At 47.3% G+C, this 23,377-nt stretch overlaps 1 protein-coding gene across 1 annotated transcript in view; it reads right to left on the reverse strand.

The window, feature by feature from the left end:
* ITFG1 (integrin alpha FG-GAP repeat containing 1) overlaps nucleotides 1–23,377 on the reverse strand; it is a 270,576-nt gene that overhangs the window by 43,997 nt on the left and 203,202 nt on the right. Inside the window, exon 15 of the mRNA XM_088458986.1 lies at nucleotides 6,980–7,104. Within this exon, the coding sequence (XP_088315112.1) occupies nucleotides 6,980–7,104 (125 nt within the window). The remainder of the gene's footprint in view (nucleotides 1–6,979; nucleotides 7,105–23,377) is intronic.

Raw genomic sequence — 23,377 nt, forward strand, 5'->3', positions numbered from 1 at the left:
ACATACCTATAAGCACACACACATACACCTATAAGCACACACACACACACCTATAAGCACACACACACACACCTATAAGCACACACACACATACCGATAAGCACACACACACATACCGATAAGCACACACACACATACCGATAAGCACACACACATATACCGATAAGCACACACACACATACCGATAAGCACACACACATATACCTATAAGCACACACATACCTCTAAGCACACACATACCTATAAGCACACACACATATACCTATAAGCACACACACATATGCCTATAAGCACACACATACCTATAAGCACACACACATATACCTATAAGCACACACACATATGCCTATAAGCACACACACATATGCCTATAAGCACACACACATATACCTATAAGCACACACACATATACCTATAAGCACACACACATATACCTATAAGCACACACACACACCTATAAGCACACACACACATGCCTATAAGTACACACACACATACCTATAAGCACACACACATATACCGATAAGCACACACACATATACCTATAAGCACACACACATATACCGATAAGCACACACACATACATACCTATAAGCACACACACACACATACATACCTATAAGCACACACATACCTATAAGCACACACATACCTATAAAGCACACACACACACACACACACACATATACCTATAAGCACACACACACATACCGATAAGCACACACACACATACCGATAAGCACACACACACACATATACCGATAAGCACACACACATATACCGATAAGCACACACACATATACCTATAAGCACACACACACACACACACACACACACACACACCTATAAGCGCACACACACACACCTATAAGCGCACACACACACGCCTATAAGCACACACACACACACCTATAAGCACACACACACACACCTATAAGCACACACACAAATACCTATAAGCACACACACACACCTATAAGCACACACACACACACACACATACCTATAAACACACACACACATACCTATAAGCACACACACACATACCTATAAGCACACACACACATACCTATAAGCACACACACGCCTATAAGCACACACATACCTATAAGCACACACACATACCTATAAGCACACACACACACACGCCTATAAGCACACACACACATACCTATAAGCACACACACACACACCTATAAGCACACACACACACACCTATAAGCACACACATTATAAGTAGCATTACTATGTGCACTGTACAATATCATATCTATGGAATATGGGGCCTGATACAGCACTGATCGCAGTTGCAACCTTGTACGCAGATCGGCCGATTGTTGCGTACTGCACATGCACCGAATTGCTTGTGCGCCACTGCGATTACCCACACACACAGGAATCCATCGCAGAGTGACTGAAGCGCAGTTGTCGTCTGTCCGCTGGAACACAGTTGCATGGGCATGCATAAATTAGCCTAGAGTGATTGCACACGTAGCTCGTGCACTCACTGCGTGCGTGTAGACTAGGTCAGATCTGCTGTAATGTGCTCTGATGGTATCGATGTATACACAGGACTGTGAGGTATTACAGATGTGAGATAGCAGTAGTGGGCGTCTCTATGCTGGCTGAGCTGTGGCTGATGTTACAGATGTATACACAGGACTGTGAGGTATTACAGATATGAGATAGCAGTAGTGGGCGTCTCTATGTTGGCTGAGCTGTGGCTGATGTTACAGATGTATACACAGGACTGTGAGGTATTACAGATGTGAGATTGCAGTAGTGGACGTCTCTATGCTGGCTGAGCTGTGGCTGATGTTACAGATGTATACACAGGACTGTGAGGTATTACAGATGTGAGATAGCAGTAGTGGGCGTCTCTATGCTGGCTGAGCTGTGGATGATGTTACAGATGTATACACAGGACTGTGAGGTATTAGGGATGTGAGATAGCAGTAGTGGGCGTCTCTATGCTGGCTGAGCTGTGGCTGATGTTACAGATGTATACACAGGACTGTGAGGTATTACAGATGTGAGATAGCAGTAGTGGGCGTCTCTATGCTGGCTGTGCTGTGGCTGATGTTACAGATGTATACACAGGACTGTGAGGTATTACAGATGTGAGATAGCAGTAGTGGGCGTCTCTATGCTGGCTGTGCTGTGGCTGATGTTACAGATGTATAAACAGGACTGTGAGGTATTACAGATGTGAGATGGCAGTAGTGGACGTCTCTATGCTGGCTGAGCTGTGGCTGATGTTACAGATGTATACACAGGACTGTGAGGTATTACAGATGTGAGATAGCAGTAGTGGGTGTCTCTATGCTGGCTGAGCTGTGGCTGATGTTACAGATGTATACACAGGACTGAGGTATTACAGATGTGAGATAGCAGTAGTGGGCGTCTCTATGCTGGCTGAGCTGTGGCTGATGTTACAGATGTATACAGAGGACTGTGAGGTATTACAGATGTGAGATAGCAGTAGTGGGCGTCTCCATGCTGGCTGTGCTGTGGCTGATGTTACAGATGTATACACCGGACTGTGAGGTATTACAGATGTGAGATAGCAGTAGTGGGCGTCTCTATGCTGGCTGTGCTGTGGCTGATGTTACAGATGTATACACAGGACTGTGAGGTATTACAGATGTGAGATGGCAGTAGTGGGCGTCTCTATGCTGGCTGAGCTGTGGCTGATGTTACAGATGTAAACACAGGACTGTGAGGTATTACAGATGTGAGATAGCAGTAGTGGGTGTCTCTATGCTGGCTGTGCTGTGGCTGATGCTACAGATGTATACACAGGACTGTTAGCTATTACAGATGTGAGATAGCAGTAGTGGGCGTCTCTATGCTGGCTGAGCTGTGGCTGATGTTACAGATGTATACACAGGACTGTGAGGTATTACAGATGTGAGATAGCAGTAGTGGGCGTCTCTATGCCGGGTGTGCTGTGGCTGATGTTACAGATGTATACACAGGATTGTGAGGTATTACAATGTGAGATAGCAGTAGTGGGTGTCTCTATGCTGGCTGAGCTGTGGCTGATGTTACAGATGTATACACAGGACTGAGGTATTACAGATGTGAGATAGCAGCAGTGGGTGTCTATGCTGGCTGAGCTGTGGCTGATGTTACAGATGTATACACAGGACTGTGAGGTATTACAGATGTGAGAAAGCAGTAGTGGGCGTCTCTATGCTGGCTGAGCTGTGGTTGTTGTTACAGATGTATACACAGGACTGTGAGGTATTACAGATGTGAGATAGCAGTAGTGGGTGTCTCTATGCTGGCTGAGCTGTGGCTGATGTTATTGATGTACACACAGGACTGTGAAGTATTACAGATGTGAGAAAGCAGTAGTGGGTGTCTCTATGCTGGCTGAGCTGTGGCTGATGTTACAGATGTACACACAGGACTGTGAGGTATTACAGATATGAGATAGCAGTAGTGGGTGTCTATGCTGGCTGAGCTGTGGCTGATGTTACAGATGTATACACAGGACTGTGGTATTACAGATGTGAGATAGCAGTAGTGGGTGTCTCTATGCTGGATGAGCTGTGGCTGATGTTACAGATGTATACACAGGACTGTGAGGTATTACAGATGTGAGATAGCAGTAGTGGGTGTCTCTATGCTGGCTGTGCTGTGGCTGATGTTACAGATGTATACACAGGACTGTGGTATTACAGATGTGAGATAGCAGTAGTGGGTGTCTATGCTGGATGAGCTGTGGCTGATGTTACAGATGTATACACAGGACTGTGAGGTATTACAGATGTGATAAAGCAGTAGTGGGTGTCTCTATGCTGGCTGAGCTGTGGTTGATGTTACAGATGTATACACAGGACTGTGAGGTATTACAGATGTGAGATAGCAGTAGTGGGTGTCTCTATGCTGGCTGAGCTGTGGCTGATGTTATTGATGTACACACAGGACTGTGAAATATTACAGATGTGAGAAAGCAGTAGTTGGTGTCTCTATGCTGGCTGAGCTGTGGCTGATGTTACAGATGTATACGCAGGACTGAGTTATTACAGATGTTAGAAAGCAGTAGTAGGTGTGTCTATGCTGGCTGTGCTGTGGCTGATGTTATTGATGTATACACAGGACTGTGAGGTATTACAGATGTGAGAAAGCAGTAGTGGGCGTCTCTATGCTGTGGCTGATGTTACAGATGTATACACAGGACTGAGGTATTACGGATGTGAGATAGCAGTAGTGGGCGTCTCTATGCTGGCTGAGCTGTGGCTGATGTTATAGATGTATACACAGGACTGTGAGGTATTACAGATGTGAGAAAGCAGTAGTGGGCGTCTCTATGCTGTGGCTGATGTTACAGATGTATACACAGGACTGTGAGGTATTACAGATGTGAGATAGCAGTAGTGGGTGTCTCTATGCTGGCTGTGCTGTGGCTGTTGTTACAGATGTATACACAGGACTGTGAGGTATTACCGATGTGAGATAGCAGTAGTGGGCGTCTCTATGCTGGCTGAGCTGTGGCTGATGTTATTGATGTATCCACAAGACTGTGAGGTATTACAGATGTGAGAAAGCAGTAGTGGGTGTCTCTATGCTGGCTGAGCTGTGGCTGATGTTACAGATGTATACACAGGACTGAGGTATTACGGATGTGAGATAGCAGTAGTGGGCGTCTCTATGCTGTGGCTGATGTTACAGATGTATACACAGGGGTGTGAGGTATTACAGATGTGAGAAAGCAGCAGTGGGTGTCTCTATGCTGGCTGAGCTGTGGCTGATGTTACAGATGTATACACAGGACTGTGAGGTATTACAGATGTGAGATAGCAGTAGTGGGTGTCTCTATGCTGGCTGAGGTGTGGCTGATGTTATTGATGTATACACAGGACTGAGGTATTACAGATGTGAGAAAGCAGTAGTGGGCGTCTCTATGCTGTGGCTGATGTTACAGATGTATACACAGGACTGTGAGGTATTACAGATGTGAGATAGCAGTAGTGGGTGTCTCTATGCTGGCTGAGCTGTGGCTGATGTTATTGATGTATACACAGGACTGTGAGGTATTACAGATGTGAGATAGCAGTAGTGGGTGTCTCTATGCTGGCTGAGCTGTGGCTGCTGTTACAGATGAATACACAGGACTGTGAGATAGAAGAGTGGGCGTCTCTATGCTGGCTGAGCTGTGGCTGATGTTACTGATGTATACACAGGACTGTGAGGTATTACAGATGTGAGATAGCAGTAGTGGGTGTCTCTATGCTGGCTGAGCTGTGGCTGATATTACAGATGTATACACAGGACTGTGACGTATTACAGATGTGAGATAGCAGTAGTGGGCATCTCTATACTGGCTGAGCTGTGGCTGATGTTACAGATGTATACACAGGACTGTGAGGTATTACAGATGTGAGATAGCAGTAGTGGGCGTCTCTATGCTGGCTGTGCTGTGGCTGATGTTACAGATGTATACACAGGACTGTGAGGTATTACAGATGTGAGATAGCAGTAGTGGGCATCCCTATGCTGGATGAGCTGTGGCTGATGTTACAGATGTATACACAGGACTGTGAGGTATTACAGATGTGATATAGCAGTAGTGGGCGTCTCTATGCTGGCTGTGCTGTGGCTGATGTTACAGATGTATACACAGGACTGTGAGGTATTACAGATGTGAGATAGCAGTAGTGGGTGTCTCTATGCTGGCTGAGCTGTGGCTGATATTACAGATGTATACACAGGACTGTGAGGTATTACAGATGTGAGATAGCAGTAGTGGGCATCTCTATACTGGCTGAGCTGTGGCTGATGTTACAGATGTATACACAGGACTGTGAGGTATTACAGATGTGAGAAAGCAGCAGTGGGCGTCTCTATGCTGGCTGAGCTGTGGCTGATGTTACAGATGTATACACAGGACTGTGAGGTATTACAGATGTGAGATAGCAGTAGTGGGCGTCTCTATGCTGGCTGAGCTGTGGCTGATGTTACAGATGTATACACAGGACTGTGAGGTATTACAGATGTGAGATAGCAGTAGTGGGCATCCCTATGCTGGATGAGCTGTGGCTGATGTTACAGATGTATACACAGGACTGTGAGGTATTACAGATGTGATATAGCAGTAGTGGGCGTCTCTATGCTGGCTGTGCTGTGGCTGATGTTACAGATGTATACACAGGGGTGTGAGGTATTACAGATGTGAGATAGCAGTAGTGGGCGTCTCTATGCCGGATTAGCTATGGCTGATGTTACAGATGTATACACCGGACTGTGAGGTATTACAGATGTGAGATAGCAGTAGTGGGCGTCTCTATGCTGGCTGTGCTGTGGCTGATGTTACTGATGAATATGCAGGACTGTGAGGTATTACAGATGTGAGATAGCAGTAGTGGGCGTCTCTATGCTGGCTGAGCTATGGCTGATGTTACAGATGTATACACATGACTGTGAGGTATTACAGATGTGAGATAGCAGTAGTGGGTGTCTATGCTGGCTGTGCTGTGGCTGATGTTACAGGTGTATACACAGGACTGTGAGGTATTACAGATGTGAGATAGCAGTAGTGGGTGTGTCTATGCTGGATGAGCGGTGGCTGATGTTACAGATGTATACACAGGACTGTGAGGTATTACAGATGTGAGATAGCAGTAGTGGGTGTGTCTATGCTGGATGAGCGGTGGCAGGCATTGGCATATTGTCGCAGCTGCATTGCGTGCGATTACAGAACTGCGATCGCCATTGCAATCCGTTGCTGAATCACCATAGCTTTATCTAAACAACACAATATGATTTTCTTTTTGCTTATAGATGGTCCCTTACAGGTAGGAAGGTAAATAGATAAAAACATTAATAAAAGCTTTCTATTAGCTGTACGGCATACACACACACACACACACACACACACACAGGATATACATATACACACACACACACAGTATATACACACACACACACACACACACACACACTGGCGACACGTTTGGTCAGCTGTACAGACCTTTTCTCCAGGGGGCCGTGGGATGCCGACGTACAGATGATCAAGGAAGTTGGCGCTGCGCCCTAACCCCAGGACGGTGTACGGCAGCTGGAGAGACATGTGGGCAGTCTGACTCAGCTGCCCAGCTGAAATGAAAGACAGAAATAATCACCTAGGCTACAATGTACACACATAAAGCTGCTCGCCCTAGCGTGTGCGCAGGGTGTCAGTGAATGCATTGCTCTGTAAGGAGACGCGGAATTGGAATTACATCGTTACATTTAATTGACATATGAATTTTCCCTACAGCAAACTGCTGCAAGGCCCTGTGCACAGGAACGTCCCATCTCTGTACACTGCCCTGCAGAGCCTGGATGCTGCTGGTTCCAGTACAATTACATATCAGCCACAGAGCAACTTGCAGTAGCCATGTTGGATGCCTCTTGCTTTAATATATACTATTGGTTGGTAATGTCCCTCACATCTGTTCTTATTCCGCAGGGTAGTCACGATTTCAGGGACTGAGCTGCTGCAATCCAGGACTTCTGTCCTGATTTAAGGACAGCTGGGCGGTAAGGGTTGCCCTTGCAGTGCTGCGTGTACGAGTGCCAGGAGTGCGTGGTTGGCGTGAAGCGATGTATTTACTGAAGGGTAAGGAGGCACAATTGGCTGACTACATATTGGCCTTTCCGATCTCAATACTGGCATTATATGTATATTATTATGTCATATATTTGTATATTATATTATACTTTAAGAAGTAATTGGTTATATAGGTCGCACTTCATTTCTGTCACACCGCGTAGAGTACATTGCTGTAGGATTTGGCCGCTAGTTATATTTTGGTTATACCCGCTGGCACTATATGTGCGCCAAGTTACCGTGCTCTTACTGAGACCGGATCAGATCATAAAAGACGTTAAGTGATAGGTTTACTTTATAAAGCAAAGAAGCACGACAAATACTAATTAAAGTACCAACGCGTCATCTAGACAGCACCGCACTATACCCAGAATGATCCATTTCCTACGTTGGCTCAAAGATGACCGTTTACACTGAGGTAGGATAATGGATAAAAAGTACAAATACAGGTCTTTGGGATGTAGTCAAAAGGTCGACAATGGCCATGTAGACCGTAATGATGTCAAAATTGATTAAATTGCGTAAATGTCGACATTGTCAGAACGTCGACAGGTGAAGTGTTGACCTTGTCAGAATGTTGACATTAGAGTTAGGCTGCAGTCAGGATAGTGAGGCTGCGGGTGGGGTGGTTAGGGTTAGGTTGCAGGGGGAGGATAGGGTTAGGCTGTGGGCGGGAGGGTTAGGTTGCAGGGGGAGGATAGGGTTAGGCTGTGGGCGGGAGGGTTAGGTTTAAGCTGCAGGGGTTAGGGTAAGGTTATGGGGGGGGAAGGTGATTAGGAATAGGCATGAGGGAGGAGGCTAGGGTTATGCACTAGATGGAGGGTTAGGCTGCCGGGGGATTTGTGTGTGTTAGGGATAGGCTGGTTGTGCAGTCACCGTGGCTACTGAACAGCCAGTATAGGAAACCATGGCGATACAAAACAGAGCTAAGCAGAAGGACACCACCGACTGTAGCAACAGGATAAACACAATTGTGATCGCTAGACAACTACAATATTGACAGTCATAATGGTAATATATCGACATTGACAGAATGTCGGCATTTGCATTACACTTCGAGTTAGCGTTAGACATTCCGGTCATGTCAGTATTACATAAGTGTCGACATGCTGAATGGAGCCATAATATAACAAACTCGTTAAATGAATTTAGGGAATAAGTACAACCCCCCCCCCCCTCCCCCCAAATAATAAGTTGAAAGAGGCTTTTGAAGTGTTTTACGATTTAATGTATGCACCTTGTATGTAACTCCCCATAATTGTTCTAGAACCCACCGAATGAGGTGCCAGGGGCATTGGAAGTCATTACATTACCCTCAGCATTCACCGATGTAATGTACACCAAACCTGAACTAGAAAAGGTGTAGGCAGCCCTCCGCACTAGTGCCACAAGGTGGCACCGATAGGGCCAGTCCCTTTCCCGCGCTGCTCCCAGATCAGACCTTTCTGTAATATTGGGGCATATCTATAATGGGTGCCCCTGGGTCCATGGGAGGGCCCGCACACCCTGCACCCATATAATAACGCCCCCCCCCCTCCAGTGCCTAAACCTAACCCTCCCCCCCTAGTGCCTAAACCTAACCCTCCCCCCCTAGTGCCTAAACCTAACCCTCCCCCCCTTGTGCCTAAACCTAACCCTCCCCCCCCTAGTGCCTAAACCTAACCTCCACCCTAGTGCCTAAACCTAACCTCCCCCCCTAGTGCCTAAACCTAACCTCCCCCCCTAGTGCCCAAACCTAACCTCCCCCCCTAGTGCCTAAACCTAACCTCCCCCCCTAGTGCCTAAACCTAACTTCCCCCCCCAGTGCCTAAACCTAACCTCCCCCCCAGTGCCTAAACCTAACCTCCCCCCACAGTGCCTAAACCTAACCTCCCCCCACAGTGCCTAAACCTAACCTCCCCCCTAGTGCCTAAACCTAAGCTCTCCCCCTAGTGTCTAAACCTAACCTCCCCCTTGAAGCCTAAACCTAACCTCCTCCCCTAGTGCCTAACCCTAACCTCCCCCCTAGTGCCTAACCCTAACCTCCCCCCTAGTTCCTAAACCTAACCCTCCCCCCCAGTGCCTAAACCTAACCTCCCCCTTGAAGCCTAAACCTAACCTCCCCCCCTAGTGCCTAACCCTAACCTCCCCCCAGTGCCTAAACCTAACCTCCCCCCCCAGTGCCTAAACCTAACCTCCCCCCCCAGTGCCTAAACCTAACCTCCCCCCCCAGTGCCTAAACCTAAGCTCCCTAGTGCCTAAACCTAACCTCCCCCTTGAAGCCTAAACCTAACCTCCCCCTTGAAGCCTAAACCTAACCTCCCCCTTGAAGCCTAAACCTAACCCCACTACTTACTGTTGGGATGCCAGCGCCGGTATTCTGACTGGTGTCGGGACGCCGGCAATGGCATTCTGAGTGCCGGGATTAAAACCACCATGTGATTTCTTCGTTTTTTTTTTTTTTTTTATTAAATTTGCAAAAATCGCAAAAACACTTTTTACACGATGTCATTATGGGGTATTGTGTGTAGGATTTTGAGGACAAAAATGATTCCATTTTGGAATAAGGCTGTAACATAACAAAATGTGGAAAAAGTGAAGCGCTGTGAATACTTTCCGGATGCAGTGTAACTGCGGGAATCGTTTTGTCTGGAGGGCTGAAAATAATGAACAGATCAGACAAATGGTACGTTTTTATGTCAAACCCTCAATAGGGGGTGCAGGAAACTACATCTAGTAAATACAATCTGCAAGTCCCGTGGGACGTAGGAGCAAGAAGACTGGGTGACGCATCAATCAATCTAAAGTACTCCTGAAGCACTAGATGGAAGGGGGTTGTTTACTTCCCACTTAGAGTTTCAATACACTGGGAAAAAAATAAAAGGTCTACAGATGTTTCCTCATACACCTAGGGGGCACATTTACTAAAGTGAGTGTGTTTAGAAGTGGAGATGTTGCCCATAGCAACCAGATTCTAGCTATTATCTTCTAGAATGTGGGAGTTAAATGTTAAGTAGAATCTGATTGGTTGCCATGGGGAACATCTCTCACTTTAGTAAATATACTCCCTAGCCTCAATACGCAATGCTGAGCCACCTGGCACGAACGAGCCGCCAGGTCCAGTGCATCTTGGCTTGCGCCAGGCACCTTTTTCGCTTTTTATTTTTTCGCCAGAGAATGCATCTGAGTTGCAATCGGTTACGGCAAACAGCTTCAGAAGATTGCACTGATTGATCCAATATGTGACACTTGTATAACTTGCCGTGGAAAATAAAAACCTGCGGACGTTGCACTGTAGCACTTTGTGTATAGATTCAGACTCAGTCTCACACAGATATACAAGTGACTCGTATAAGATTAAATCAGTGCCGTCTTGCAAAGCGGTTTATTACATCCAATTGCGACTAAGATGCATTTTCGGGAGAAAAAGACACTTAGAAGGGCTGTTTGGCGCGACTGCAGCAATAGTGTATTTTTTACCATCGGTCTGGTGGAAAAAATAAAAGTAATAACATAAAAATCGCCATAAGAATGAAAATTACAAAAATATTTCTAATGGTTTGCCACAGTGATTAATGTAAAGAAAATTTCATTGGATTGAAGGTTTAAGGGAAAATTATATCAGCCTGTTCCTTTCTTCAGGCTGCTATTAATGATTTATAATTGTGCAGTGTTCTGTGACTACCAAGACAACCAGAAGTATATGACGGAGGGAGCAGAGAGGCTTTGAAACATCCCTCTGAGCTCGGTCTAGTCTGTAACAATGTAGAAAACTCCTCCTCCCTCTTCTGTCATCACGAGACGTGACCCTAAATTTGTGTACATCTTCTACATTACTATCTATTCTGTCGGACAGTACGAAGCAGAATTTGACATAAGTTATTCTGTGCGGCCTGTTTATTCTGACGGCTGTCTCAGATCCTTTTTTTGTGCGTTACAAAGAGGTAGGAACCTTGCAATGGAATTGCACTCCGAGCTGAGATTTAGTTCTTTCAACCACAGCATCCACTATAAAACTGAAACATAAAAAGGTCTGATTTCACAGTGCGCACGTTCCAGTCTCGCCCAGACGTCCCCAGACATATCTTAGCTCTGTCTGGCCTTAGATGAAGCAATTATTTCCCCCTTGTACTATTTAATGGCAACACAAGGCAGAATCACTGGAGTTTTTCCTTTATTCTGGTACTTGTGCAGGAAAACTTTGGAGGACAGGTCACTTTAATCATGTGCTCAGCTGTCATATGTATAATTACAAGCAAGGTCAGCTGGATCGGAGATCCTCTGTATTAATGTAAGTCTTACTGTCACTCTTCACACAGCGGCTGTCCACGGGTCACCTCTGCTGACTCGCTATTCCCTGTGATCATAGGGGACAAATCTGTACACCGGGAACGGATACGCTCAGAAGGCAGAATTGTGGCCAGGAAAGCTTCGGCTCCTTGGTGGATTGTTAGTCTCATTTATAGATAATAGGACAGACTGTTGTAGTAAACAGAATGGAAGTTTTCTATCCGCATTGTTTAAAGGAGAAGATCAGTAAAGAAAAGGAGGAGCGCAGCGTTACAGAGAAATATTACTAGGTATGTCTATATATACATTTAGTAGAAAAATGTCAGGTTAAATCAAGAGTTGGCGACTTTCTGGCTGCCCCTTTCGGGAGGGGGCAGCCAGATGGGCAAATCAAGGGGGCGTGGCCTGCATTTGTGGGCAGAGCAGGGGCATGGCCACACGATCGCGTCATTATGCGATTCGGCGAGATCAGTAAAACAAAGTAGGCTCTTCTCTCCTTTTTTTTTTTTTTTTACCTATTTTTATTCATTCAATTTAGTAGACTTAGAATGTAAGCTCTCGCGAGCAGGGCCCTCTACCCTCTTGTGCTGCTCCTTATACACTCATCTACTTCTTACTCCTCACTAGGGCACCTAACACTTACGCCCTGCTGCTTATTTAGTGTTATGATAGCCAAAGCAGCAATGTATATAAACTGTAAGTGACTGGTTTCTTGTTCATTTATTTGTTTCCGTACTATGTAAGGCGCTGCGGAACACTTAGGGCGCCATATAAGTAAAGGATAATAATTAATAATAATGCACTGTGCTGGTTGGCACTTTGCTGAAATGAATAGTGCCACCTAGTGGCTGGATTGTCATGGAAAAGTTAGCATGCTGGCATCACATAACTGAACAAAAACTTTTGTTTCTCAGATAGAAGACTACCCCTGGTTTCCATTATTCGCAGAGATTTACAATGTCAGTATATTGTGCAGCTATAGCAATGGTATTTATGCTCTCACTCTCACCAGGAGATCCATTTCACATTACCAGCAAGACGAGACTCGCCTGCATACACAATCACTGGGGCCATCAGATCCGGGGAGGTGATTCGCAGTTTGGACCTGTCCCGAAGGAATGAATACAAAAAGTTGCCCTGAATCGTTCACTGTCCCATCGCTTCTGTACTGGGAGATATATAGCGTTCTCCCAATCACTATTATTTCCTGCAGAAAACCAATCCAGGGATTTAAGGAGGGCATCCACTACACGATTTTAGCAGGCGATTGAACGATAACGACATCGTTATCGTTCGTTTATAAATCGTGCAGTGTTTGGTCGTTAACGATCAACGATGCGCGCTCCCGCTGGTCGTTTGATCGTCTCGTCAGTCAACTGAACATGCAGGTCAATTTCACTTGATCTATTAAAGATAGTTTGCAAATTGTTAGCAAATCGTTCAGACTTAAAGATAAACTATCAAGGGAAAAAAATCAAGGGAAAAACGTTTAGAGATTGGACAGGGAGTAGATCGTCTAGTGGATGTGCCCCTTTAGGGGTTTTGGAGGATTTTTTAAACTATAGACCGGGTCAGAGCTGGGGAAGGGGTTTCCTAAATCACATAAAGCCTGTGTGATTAAGGGAGACACTATATGGATCCTTGCTGCCTTTCTGTGCACCATTAAATAAAACAACGGGTCATTAGCAGGATGGATACATTTCACTGTTCCTGGTTCATGCCCGGTGGTTTTAATCGCTGGGTTATTAATAAACTGTAAAAGCCTCTGTGCTTTTATGCAGAGTCTCCGCTGACGGTTTAGAACACATTGGAACATTATTCTCTCCCCTCCAGAGATGCGTTTTTTGGCCTCAGCCAGGATCTGTGCCGGTAACAAGACATTTAATGGACAAGAAATGAAGTTATCCTAGCGGGTGGCATAACCCAGTGTGCAGAACAGCCGTGACACAGGGATTAATCTACCAGACTACGCGGGACCTGCCAGGTGTGTGCTATAGGTGGGATGTTACAGCAATGTTCATGAAGGGACAATGGGGAAGAGATTGTAACTCTGTAGATATATATCAAGCTGTTATGAGCCGGGACTGACAGTGAAACATGAGTTATGGGCAATTAAAATCTGCGACTATTGAGAACAAGGTCTTTGTACTGTAACCTTTATACCCTGACAATTGCAAATCATTACATAGGAAGCTGAGGTCCTACAGAAGCAGTTTATCGATGCTGCGCGGAAGCTCTCAGCTGAGTGTTGCAAGCGATAGGCTAGTACCTGGCTACAGGGCCTACAATGCCATCGGATGTTATTATCACTGCGGCTCATCCACGCGGGCTACTGACACAGTGCACAGAGCCTGCAGATACCTGCAAATTTGGAAATCTGTTCTTCACACTGTAAAGATAACAGGCTGCTGGGAAATTCACCCTACGACATTTTCACACCAGCCCCGGTCAAAAGTGGGAACTGTCCACACTGTGTAATTACTGTTACACTCTGCCTGAGCGCCTACAAAACGTCAGATGACAAACTGCGGTTCTGCTACAACACAGAAGGGGTTTTGAAGGGCTCCCAAGTGTCTGAGTATCCTACGGACAGACTTGTGTGTTTTTGTAAAGCTTTTATTTAGAGAGGACAAAATATACCGCTAATATCACATGAATATAGCGACTGTCCAACACGTTACAGTATAATAGCACATAGAGATGGAAATAAAAGTTTTTGTGAACTTTAATTTCACGCTAAAATAAGGGAATGAAGAGAAAGGAAGAATTCTACAGGATACAGTAGAAATTGAAGGATACAATTAATTTGACACGTGTATATACGATTATAATTAGGAGCAGAAACCACAGTAAATCTGTGCGACACCGGTGGAGTAGGAATTGGTATGAGATGCCGGTGGTTGGATAGCCGCCGATTCAAATACCGACGCTGGAAGCCCAAATGGTACAAGATCCCGACGGGCAAGTAAGTACCCTAACCCTCCCCTAGTGGTGCCTAACCCTAATCTACCCCGATGGTGTCTAACTCTAACCCCCCTTTCCCGCACCCTAAACCTAACCCTCCCAGGGGGGTGCCTAACCCTATCCCCCTTTCCCGTAGCCTAACCCTCCCGGGGGGGTGCCTAATTCTAATCCCCGGCTAACCATGCATACTTACCGCCGTCCTGAAGCTCCGGATTCCGACGTCGGTATCCAGATATCCTTTGATTTTGGCGTCTGCATTATGGCGGGCGGTGGGACTGCAGCTTCGGTATTTTGACTGCCGGCATATAAACTGCATCCCGGCGGGGTAGACATAAATAGCTTGCAGTAAAGGGGAGACCAGAAGTAGCCCAAAAGAGATGGAGATTTGTACACGGAACGTCAGATGTCAGGTCGTTTCTTTAAGGAACCAAGGAGATCAAACTAAGGTGACATTTATGTTCTGTCACAGTAGGAAAAGTGCAGACGTAACATGTGTCCAAAAAGAAGTGCGCAATTACGTGTATACGTGGAGACGGGCGCATAAGTGACAATAGAATATACGCAAGGTTTATACCAGGAGTAACAAAAGCATAGAAATGAGGATTGGCAGTATATGGGAAGGCCATATAGTGTTACAGTGTAACACTGTGGGGTCTATTTACTAAGCAGTGTTAGGAGAAGTGAAAAGTGATAAGGTGCCAGCCAATCAGCTCCCAACTGTCATTTGTCAAACACAGCCTGTGAGATGGCAGTTGGGAGCTGATTGGCTGGCACCTTATCACTTTTCACTTCTCCTAACACTGCTTAGTAAATAGACCCCTATAATCCAGTATCATTACATAAGAGAGGACAGTGCCTGGACAGTGTTATTAATAAATAAATAATAAAAATCACATTAAACATGTAAAATTCAATTAAATACACACACTAAAGGTGCCCATCCATTAAGTGGATCAAGGAAAGACGGTACGATTACGACATCGTAATCGTACCGTCGTTCCCTTAGGGGGTGCAGTGCCTACACTGAAAGATTGATCGTAGGCACATCAATCATCCCCGAACATGGCCAATCTGGCGTCATCGTCAGGTTAACCAGCATGTTCGGCCGATGATTGATGTCGGAGACGACCGGCGGGAGCGCGCATCGCTGGTCGTTTCCGACATTTGGATGCACGATTTGCGGCCGATTACTGAGCAATTGCTCGATTACGATGTCGTAAATGTGCAACCGTACAGTGTAATCGGCTAGTGGATGGACACCTTAATAATACAAATTAAATTCAATCAATTACAAAATATCTGTTGTCTTACCCTCTAGACATCAAATGGGAATATTGTCGACTGTTGCATTAGAAATGCATATATCCATGTATATACTTCATGTATTATACCAAAGGTTCCCAAACGCCCCCCAACAGTTCAGAATTTCAGAGCTATCCATGGCTGAGCACAGGTGGTTAAATCAAATTGACCGAGGTACTAATTAAGTCACCTGTGGTCAAGCATGGATATCCTTAAAACCTGGACTGTGGCCCTGATTCAGACCCGCTCGCTGCCGGAGGCAGCTCATAGGTCTGAAGGGCGTTTTTTTTTTTTCTCGTCCGGGCACTCGATAAGCTGTGGGTGACCACCAACAGCTTTTGCGAGCGGCCAGATGATGGTCGCGATCATCGGACTTGCGACGAGACCCTTGTGGTAGGGTCTCATCTGCCGCAATCCCCAGTGAGCTTCCGGCTCTAATAGAACCGGAAGCTCACTACTGACATCACTCGTGATGTCAGTAGGGCCGCCCCCAAACGGCAGAACGCCTCCGTTTGGCAAGCCACCCCCCCCCGACCCGCCTACAAAACGGGGCGAGCTGCCGATCAACATCGACAGCCGCCCCGTTTGTAGCGAGCCCCGTATCGAGTGAATTTCTCACTCGCACCGGGGCTCGCGTGTGCGCACTGCCCGGCCATCGACCCGCTCGCGAGCGGGTCTGAACCAGGCCCTGTGTTTGAGTACCTGTGAGCTATGCTAACCAAATATGCTGTATACAGTGGGAGGATTCCTGACGCAACCAGCTGACGATCCCTGTCCTTATCAAAGCGGAATTTGCAGCAAAAGACGAGTACTTGCGCAAGATACTCCTCCTGACATGCACGTGTCTGCGGAGAAGCCTTGGTCGCATTTACGTGTACACCCCCCGACAGTACTCGCCATACGCCTGTCCACAACTTCATTCTACCTCTCTATGCATAAGATGCAAGCCTATCTGTGTACGGACCTACTCGGTACAGAAATGCATAATATATGCAAACTAATAATAAAACAAGACGCTTATGTCCAACACTACATCGCGCCAGTATAGTACAGCCTGAGCTGCAATAGCTTTCTTTAATCATTTTATTCTATATGGTGCAGGTGAGACAGGCGAGTAGCTCGGCTGCGTGTATCAGACTGAGAATCACCGCTGTGAGCTCCAGGTACATAGGGGCTTAGAGAGCACTAGCTGGGTGGCTGCAGAGGTTTATACCTCTCCTAATAAAGACACATCATGCAATCCTATGCGTCTCGTGGCAAACGCCCAATAATCAGCATGGGTCTGCTTCTAATCTCGCCTCTTTCTCAGTAGATCCTATAATGTACTTGGGATTGAACTAATTAATTGAAGAGATAACAGAAAATCCTTATCTTGGTTGCTGCCATCGATATAACACAACTCACCTGTTTTCTAATTAACCTTTAATGTGAATTTAGTCATTAAGAGGGGCAGGCAGTCAGTCAGAGATTCTGGAAGAGGGTCCGGTATAAGGAGTCATAATACAGCAGGGCCGCAGCAGACATCAATGTCAAGAAAGTGGATGTAAAAATGTATCCCCCTCCCCTACCTGACATACGGAGAAGGACCCATACGGGTAAGACAGCGGGGAACGGGTTATTAAATCCCCTTCCTTTAAGTTAAATTCTCCTTTAAAAGTAACAAAGTAATTTTTTTTGGTTTCCTCTCAAAAATGAAATCAGTTCCTAGATCTGTAATTGTCTATTTACAGTGCAAGTCCTACAGTACCAGCTAGAACTTATATCATGGCAGAGTATTCATATGCTTAATGCATGAGATAGGGCCACGACGACGCATTTCGCCTGGTGGGTTCCGAAGACGTGGATCATGTAATCCAGGCCCTGCTCCTTCACAAGCTCGGGAAGTGGGGGATGACCTACTCTCTTGGGGAGTGCAGGAGGCCTCCGTGACATTCGGGAGACTACTAGACATCCCAGGAGCGTAGGCGAGTACGGAATATGCCTGTGACAGAAGGGACCATCTTATGTATTATTTATAAAGTGCTGACATATTCATGCATCATTCAACACTGTACTGTACTACTGAGAGCATCCAAGCAATGACATACAATGACCAGGAACAGGGACCGCAATGACAGGCTGTGATTACAGGCACTGTGCTAGCTCCTGGCAGTAAGTGATTACAGGCACTGTGCTAGCTCCTGGCAGTAAGTGATTACAGGCACTGTGCTAGCTCCTGGCAGTAAGTGATTACAGGCACTGTGTTAGCTCCTGGCAGTAAGTGATTACAGGCACTGTGCTAGCTACTGGCAGTAAGTGATTACAGGCACTGTGCTAGCTACTGGCAGTAAGTGATTACAGGCACTGTGCTAGCTCCTGGCTCTTGGCAGTAAGTGATTACAAGCACTGTGCTAGCTCCTGGCTCTGGCAGTAAGTGATTACAGGCACTGTGCTAGCTCCTGGCTCTGGGCAGTAACTGATTACAGGCACTGTGCTAGTTCCTGGCAGTAAGTGATTACAGGCACTGTGCTAGCTCCTGGCTCTGGCAGTAAGTGATTACAGGCACTGTGCTAGCTCCTGGCTCTGGCAGTAAGTGATTACAGGCACTGTGCTAGTTCCTGGCTCTGGGCAGTAAGTGATTACAGGCACTGTGCTAGTTCCTGGCTCTGGGCAGTAAGTGATTACAGGCACTGTGCTAGTTCCTGGCTCTGGGCAGTAAGTGATTACAGGCACTGTGCTAGTTCCTGGCTCTGGGCAGGTGGTGATTACAGGCACTGTGCTAGTTCCTGGCTCTGGGCAGGTTGTGATTACAGGCACTGTGCTAGTTCCTGGCTCTGGGAAGGTGGTGATTACAGGCACTGTGCTAGTTCCTGGCTCTGGGCAGGTGGTGATTACAGGCACTGTGCTAGTTCCTGGCTCTGGGCGGGTTGTGATTACAGGCACTGTGCTAGTTCCTGGCTTTGGGCAGGTTGTGATTACAGGCACTGTGCTAGTTTCTGGCTCTGGGTAGGTTGTGATTACAGGCACTGTGCTAGTTCCTGGCTCTGGGCAGTAAGTGATTACAGGCACTGTGCTAGTTCCTGGCAGTTGGTGATTACCGGCACTGTGCTAGCTCCTGGCTTTGGGCAGTTGGTGATTACAGGCACTGTGCTAGCTCCTGGCTTTGGGCAGTTGGTGATTACAGGCACTGTGCTAGCTCCTGGCTCTGGGTAGGTTGTGATTACAGGCACTGTGCTAGTTCCTGGCTCTGGGCAGTAAGTGATTACAGGCACTGTGCTAGTTCCTGGCTCTGGGCAGTAAGTGATTACAGGCACTGTGCTAGTTCCTGGCTCTGGGCAGTAAGTGATTACAGGCACTGTGCTAGTTCCTGGCAGTTGGTGATTACAGGCACTGTGCTAGCTCCTGGCTTTGGGCAGTTGGTGATTACAGGCACTGTGTTAGTTTCTGGCTTTGAGCAGGCACTGTGCTAGTTCTTGGCTTATGCTAAATTGGTGATTACAAACACAGTCCTGGTTCCTGGCTCTGGGCAGTCAGTGACTGCTAGTCCCTGGCTCTGGGCAGTTTATAATTACAAGCACAGTCCTGGTTCCTGGCTCTGGGCAGTTGGTGATTACTGGCACTTGTTAGGAAGGTCATGATAAACACAGAGAGTTACATCGATGGAAGAAAATATACAATAGGCCCAAAACACCTATGCTTTAGGGGAGGATAGCAAAAAAATAAATACATAAAGAAACAGTGTTGAAGAAAACAAATACAATCTCGTAAAATTGTAGGCAAGAGCCCTTCATACCGTGTAGAAGAGTACTCTACCTTCTTATGAGATCAGACTGAACTATTTGGCCTCAACATGTGATATATTTGGAACCAGCCTGACACTGCTCATCATCCCAATAGGACGAACCCTAACAAGACATGGCTGCGGGGGCTTAATGCTATGGGGATGCACATCTGCTTCAGGGACTGGGAACCTGTCAAAATATAGAGAATTATAGATGGATCAAGATATTGACAAATACTGCAATAGACCTAGTTCTTGTGTGATTTAAAATCCCACATGGACAATGGCCTAAAGCGCACAGCAAAAGCCACAGCCGAGTGGCCTAAATACAATGCCCCCCCCCCCCCTATGTGCTGTAGTGTACCAGACAAGGCGCAGACCACAATGCCACTGAGAAGCTGTGGAGAGATCTACAATCTGCCGTTCATCACTCTCCATCCCACCTAACGGAACACTGGCAACAACTGCAGTACCCATATGTGCAAAGCTGGCAGAGATTATCCGGACAGCTGTAACAGGTAAAGGAGCTTCTGCCAAGGGTTAAATCACATGGGCATTAATATGTACATATAATGAAATGAGAACAAGCTTTGTTTCTTAGTTACAGAGAACTTTGTGTTGCTCAGTGATAGAAGTTCCCGAACACATTTAATTTTATGATCAAAGGAAATAAAATGTGAAAAATGCAGGAAAATATGAGATATGGTAAGAACTTACCCTTGTTATCTCTATTTCTACGAAGTCCATAGGGTTCCACAGGATACCTTGGGGTATAGGTGTGACGTCAGTCGCAGGGCACCAAAGAGTTAAGCTTTCAGCCTCCCAGGATGCACTAGGTCCCCCTCCTATACCCCGCCCCCGGGCCAAGGCACCTCGGTTAGTTACCAAGCCATAGGCCGGAGGAGGAGAAGGAAGAGAGAGAACAAAGATCTGGACACATACAAGAATCACATTCTCACCAGAGGGAGACGGAAAACCGGTGACAGAGCAAAGCCCATCTGCAGCACAGGTGCGACAGGGCGGGAGTCCTGTGGAACCCTATGGACTTCGTAGAAATAGAGATAACAAGGGTAAGTTCTTACCATATCTCATATTTTCTACTTCAGGGTCCATAGGGTATCCACAGGATACCTTGGGGATGTCCCAAAGCAGTATCCTTTAAGGGTGGGGACGCTCCTGTGCAGAAAGGAGAATCCGCCGCCCGAAGGAAGCATCCTGAGAGGCGAAGGTGTCAAACCTGTAATACCTCACGAAGGTATGGACAGAAGACCACGTAGCAGCCTTGCAGATCTGAACTGCCGAGGCACCACGTCGAGCTGCCCACGAAGGACCCACAGACCTAGTGGAATGAGCCTTCAGAGAAGGAGGGACCGGTAGGCCTTCATGAAGATAAGCTTCAGAAATAAGCCATACGGATCCAGGCTGCCAAAGTTTGCTTTGAAGCAGGCCAACCCTTTTTACGGAAGCCAAAGAGGACAAACAAAGCGTCCGACTTCCTAAACGAAGAAGTGCGGTCAACATAAGTCCTTAAGGCCCGCACAACATCCAAAGAGGCCTCACCCACGGAAAGACCCGGTGAGTTAAAGGCCGGAACAACTATTTCCTCGTTAATATGAAACTGGGAAACAACTTTGGGAAGAAACTCGGGCCGAGTGCGGAGCACTGCCCTGTTCCCATAAAAAACCAAGAAAAGGGGGTCTACAAGAAAGAGCCCCTAACTCAGAAACACGTCTGGCCGAAGCAATGGCCAGAAGGAAAACAGTCTTAGCTGTTAGCCATTTAAGATCCACTGAGCCCAGTGGTTCAAACGGCGGTCCTTGGAGAGCCCTCAGGACCACAGCCAAATCCCAAGGCGCCACAGGTGGAACAAAGGGCGGCTGAATGCGGAGAACACCCTGCATAAAGGTGCGCACATCCGGGATTGTAGCAATCCTACGGTGAAACCAGACAGATAGGGCCGAAACCTGTACCTTCAAAGAAGCAAGGCGAAGCCCATGATCTAGTCCCGCTTGCAGGAAGGCGAGAATCCGAGACAGACGAAACTCCCGCGGTGCATAACCTCTCGGTCGACACCACTGGAAGAACGTATGCCACACGCGATGGTATATCCTCGCGGAAGACGGTTTCCGAACTCGCAACATGGTACGCACCACAGAGCTGGAAAACCCCCGGGACCTCAGCATGGCCGTCTCAACAGCCACGCCGTCAAAGACAGCCGAGTCAGGTCCGGGTGAAGGCAAGGACCCTGAGACAGAAGGTCCGGTCGTAGCGGCAACCGCAGAGGAATGTCCACGGACAGACCCTGAAGGTCTGAGAACCAGTGCCGTCTGGGCCACGCGGGAGCTATCAACAGGAGCGTCCCTCCTTCCTGTTTGAATTTCCGGATTACCCGTGGAAGAAGGGAGACCGGAGGGAACAGGTATGCGAACCGGAACGTCCACCGGACGGACAGAGCATCCACCAGAGACGCCCCTTCGTCTCTTGTGCGAGACCCGTACACCGGCAACTTGTTGTTGTGCCGGGACGCCATGAGGTCGATTTCTGGAAGACCCCACCTGTCCACCAGTAGTTGAAAAACGTCCGGGTGCAGGGACCATTCCCCCGGATGAACGTCCTGGCGACTTAGAAAGTCCGCCTCCCAATTGAGCACTCCCGGGATGAAGACCGCTGATATGGCCGGAAGATTGCGCTCCGCCCAAACCAGGATCCGAGAGACCTCTACGAGAGCCGCCCGACTGCGAGTTCCTCCTTGCCTGTTTATGTAGGCCACGGTGGTAGCGTTGTCCGACTGGACCTGCACCGGGCGACCCTGGAGAAACCGCTGTGCCTGCTGGAGAGCATTGAAGACCGCACGGAGTTCCAAGATATTTATTGGAAGCTCCGCTTCTGTCGGTGTCCACCTGCCCTGGAACAAGTGTGGACCCGAAACTGCTCCCCAGCCCCGAAGACTGGCGTCCGTTGTCAACAGGACCCAATTTGGAACCCAGAACGGACGTCCCTTGTTGAGGTGGGTCGTCTGTAACCACCACGTAAGGGACAGGCGAACCTCCTGGGTGAGCACAATCGTCTGGGACTTCAGAGACTGAGTCAGCCCGTTCCACTTGGACAGGATCAGGTGCTGCAGAGGTCTGGAGTGAAACTGGGCGTATTCCACCATATCGAACACCGACACCATGGAGCCCAGTAACCTCATCGCCGAGTGTAAGGACACCCGGCGGCTGTGCAGACAACTGCGCACCCTTGACTGTAAAGCAGAGATCTTGTCCTCCGTCACGAAGATCCTTTGCTGTCCCGAGTCCAATAAGGCTCCAAGATGCAGAATCCTCCGAGACGGGATTAGAGTGGACTTCTGCCAGTTGATTAGCCAGCCGTGCCGTTGCAGCAGTGCAATGGTCAGGTCCAAGTGGCGTAACAGGAGCTCTGGAGATCCTGCCACCAATAACAGGTCGTCCAAATACGGCAACATGCGGACTCCCTGCAGC

Source organism: Taudactylus pleione, unplaced genomic scaffold (assembly GCF_031769625.1).
Source record: "Taudactylus pleione unplaced genomic scaffold, aTauple2 ptg000885l, whole genome shotgun sequence".
Classification (NCBI taxonomy): domain Eukaryota; kingdom Metazoa; phylum Chordata; class Amphibia; order Anura; family Myobatrachidae; genus Taudactylus; species Taudactylus pleione.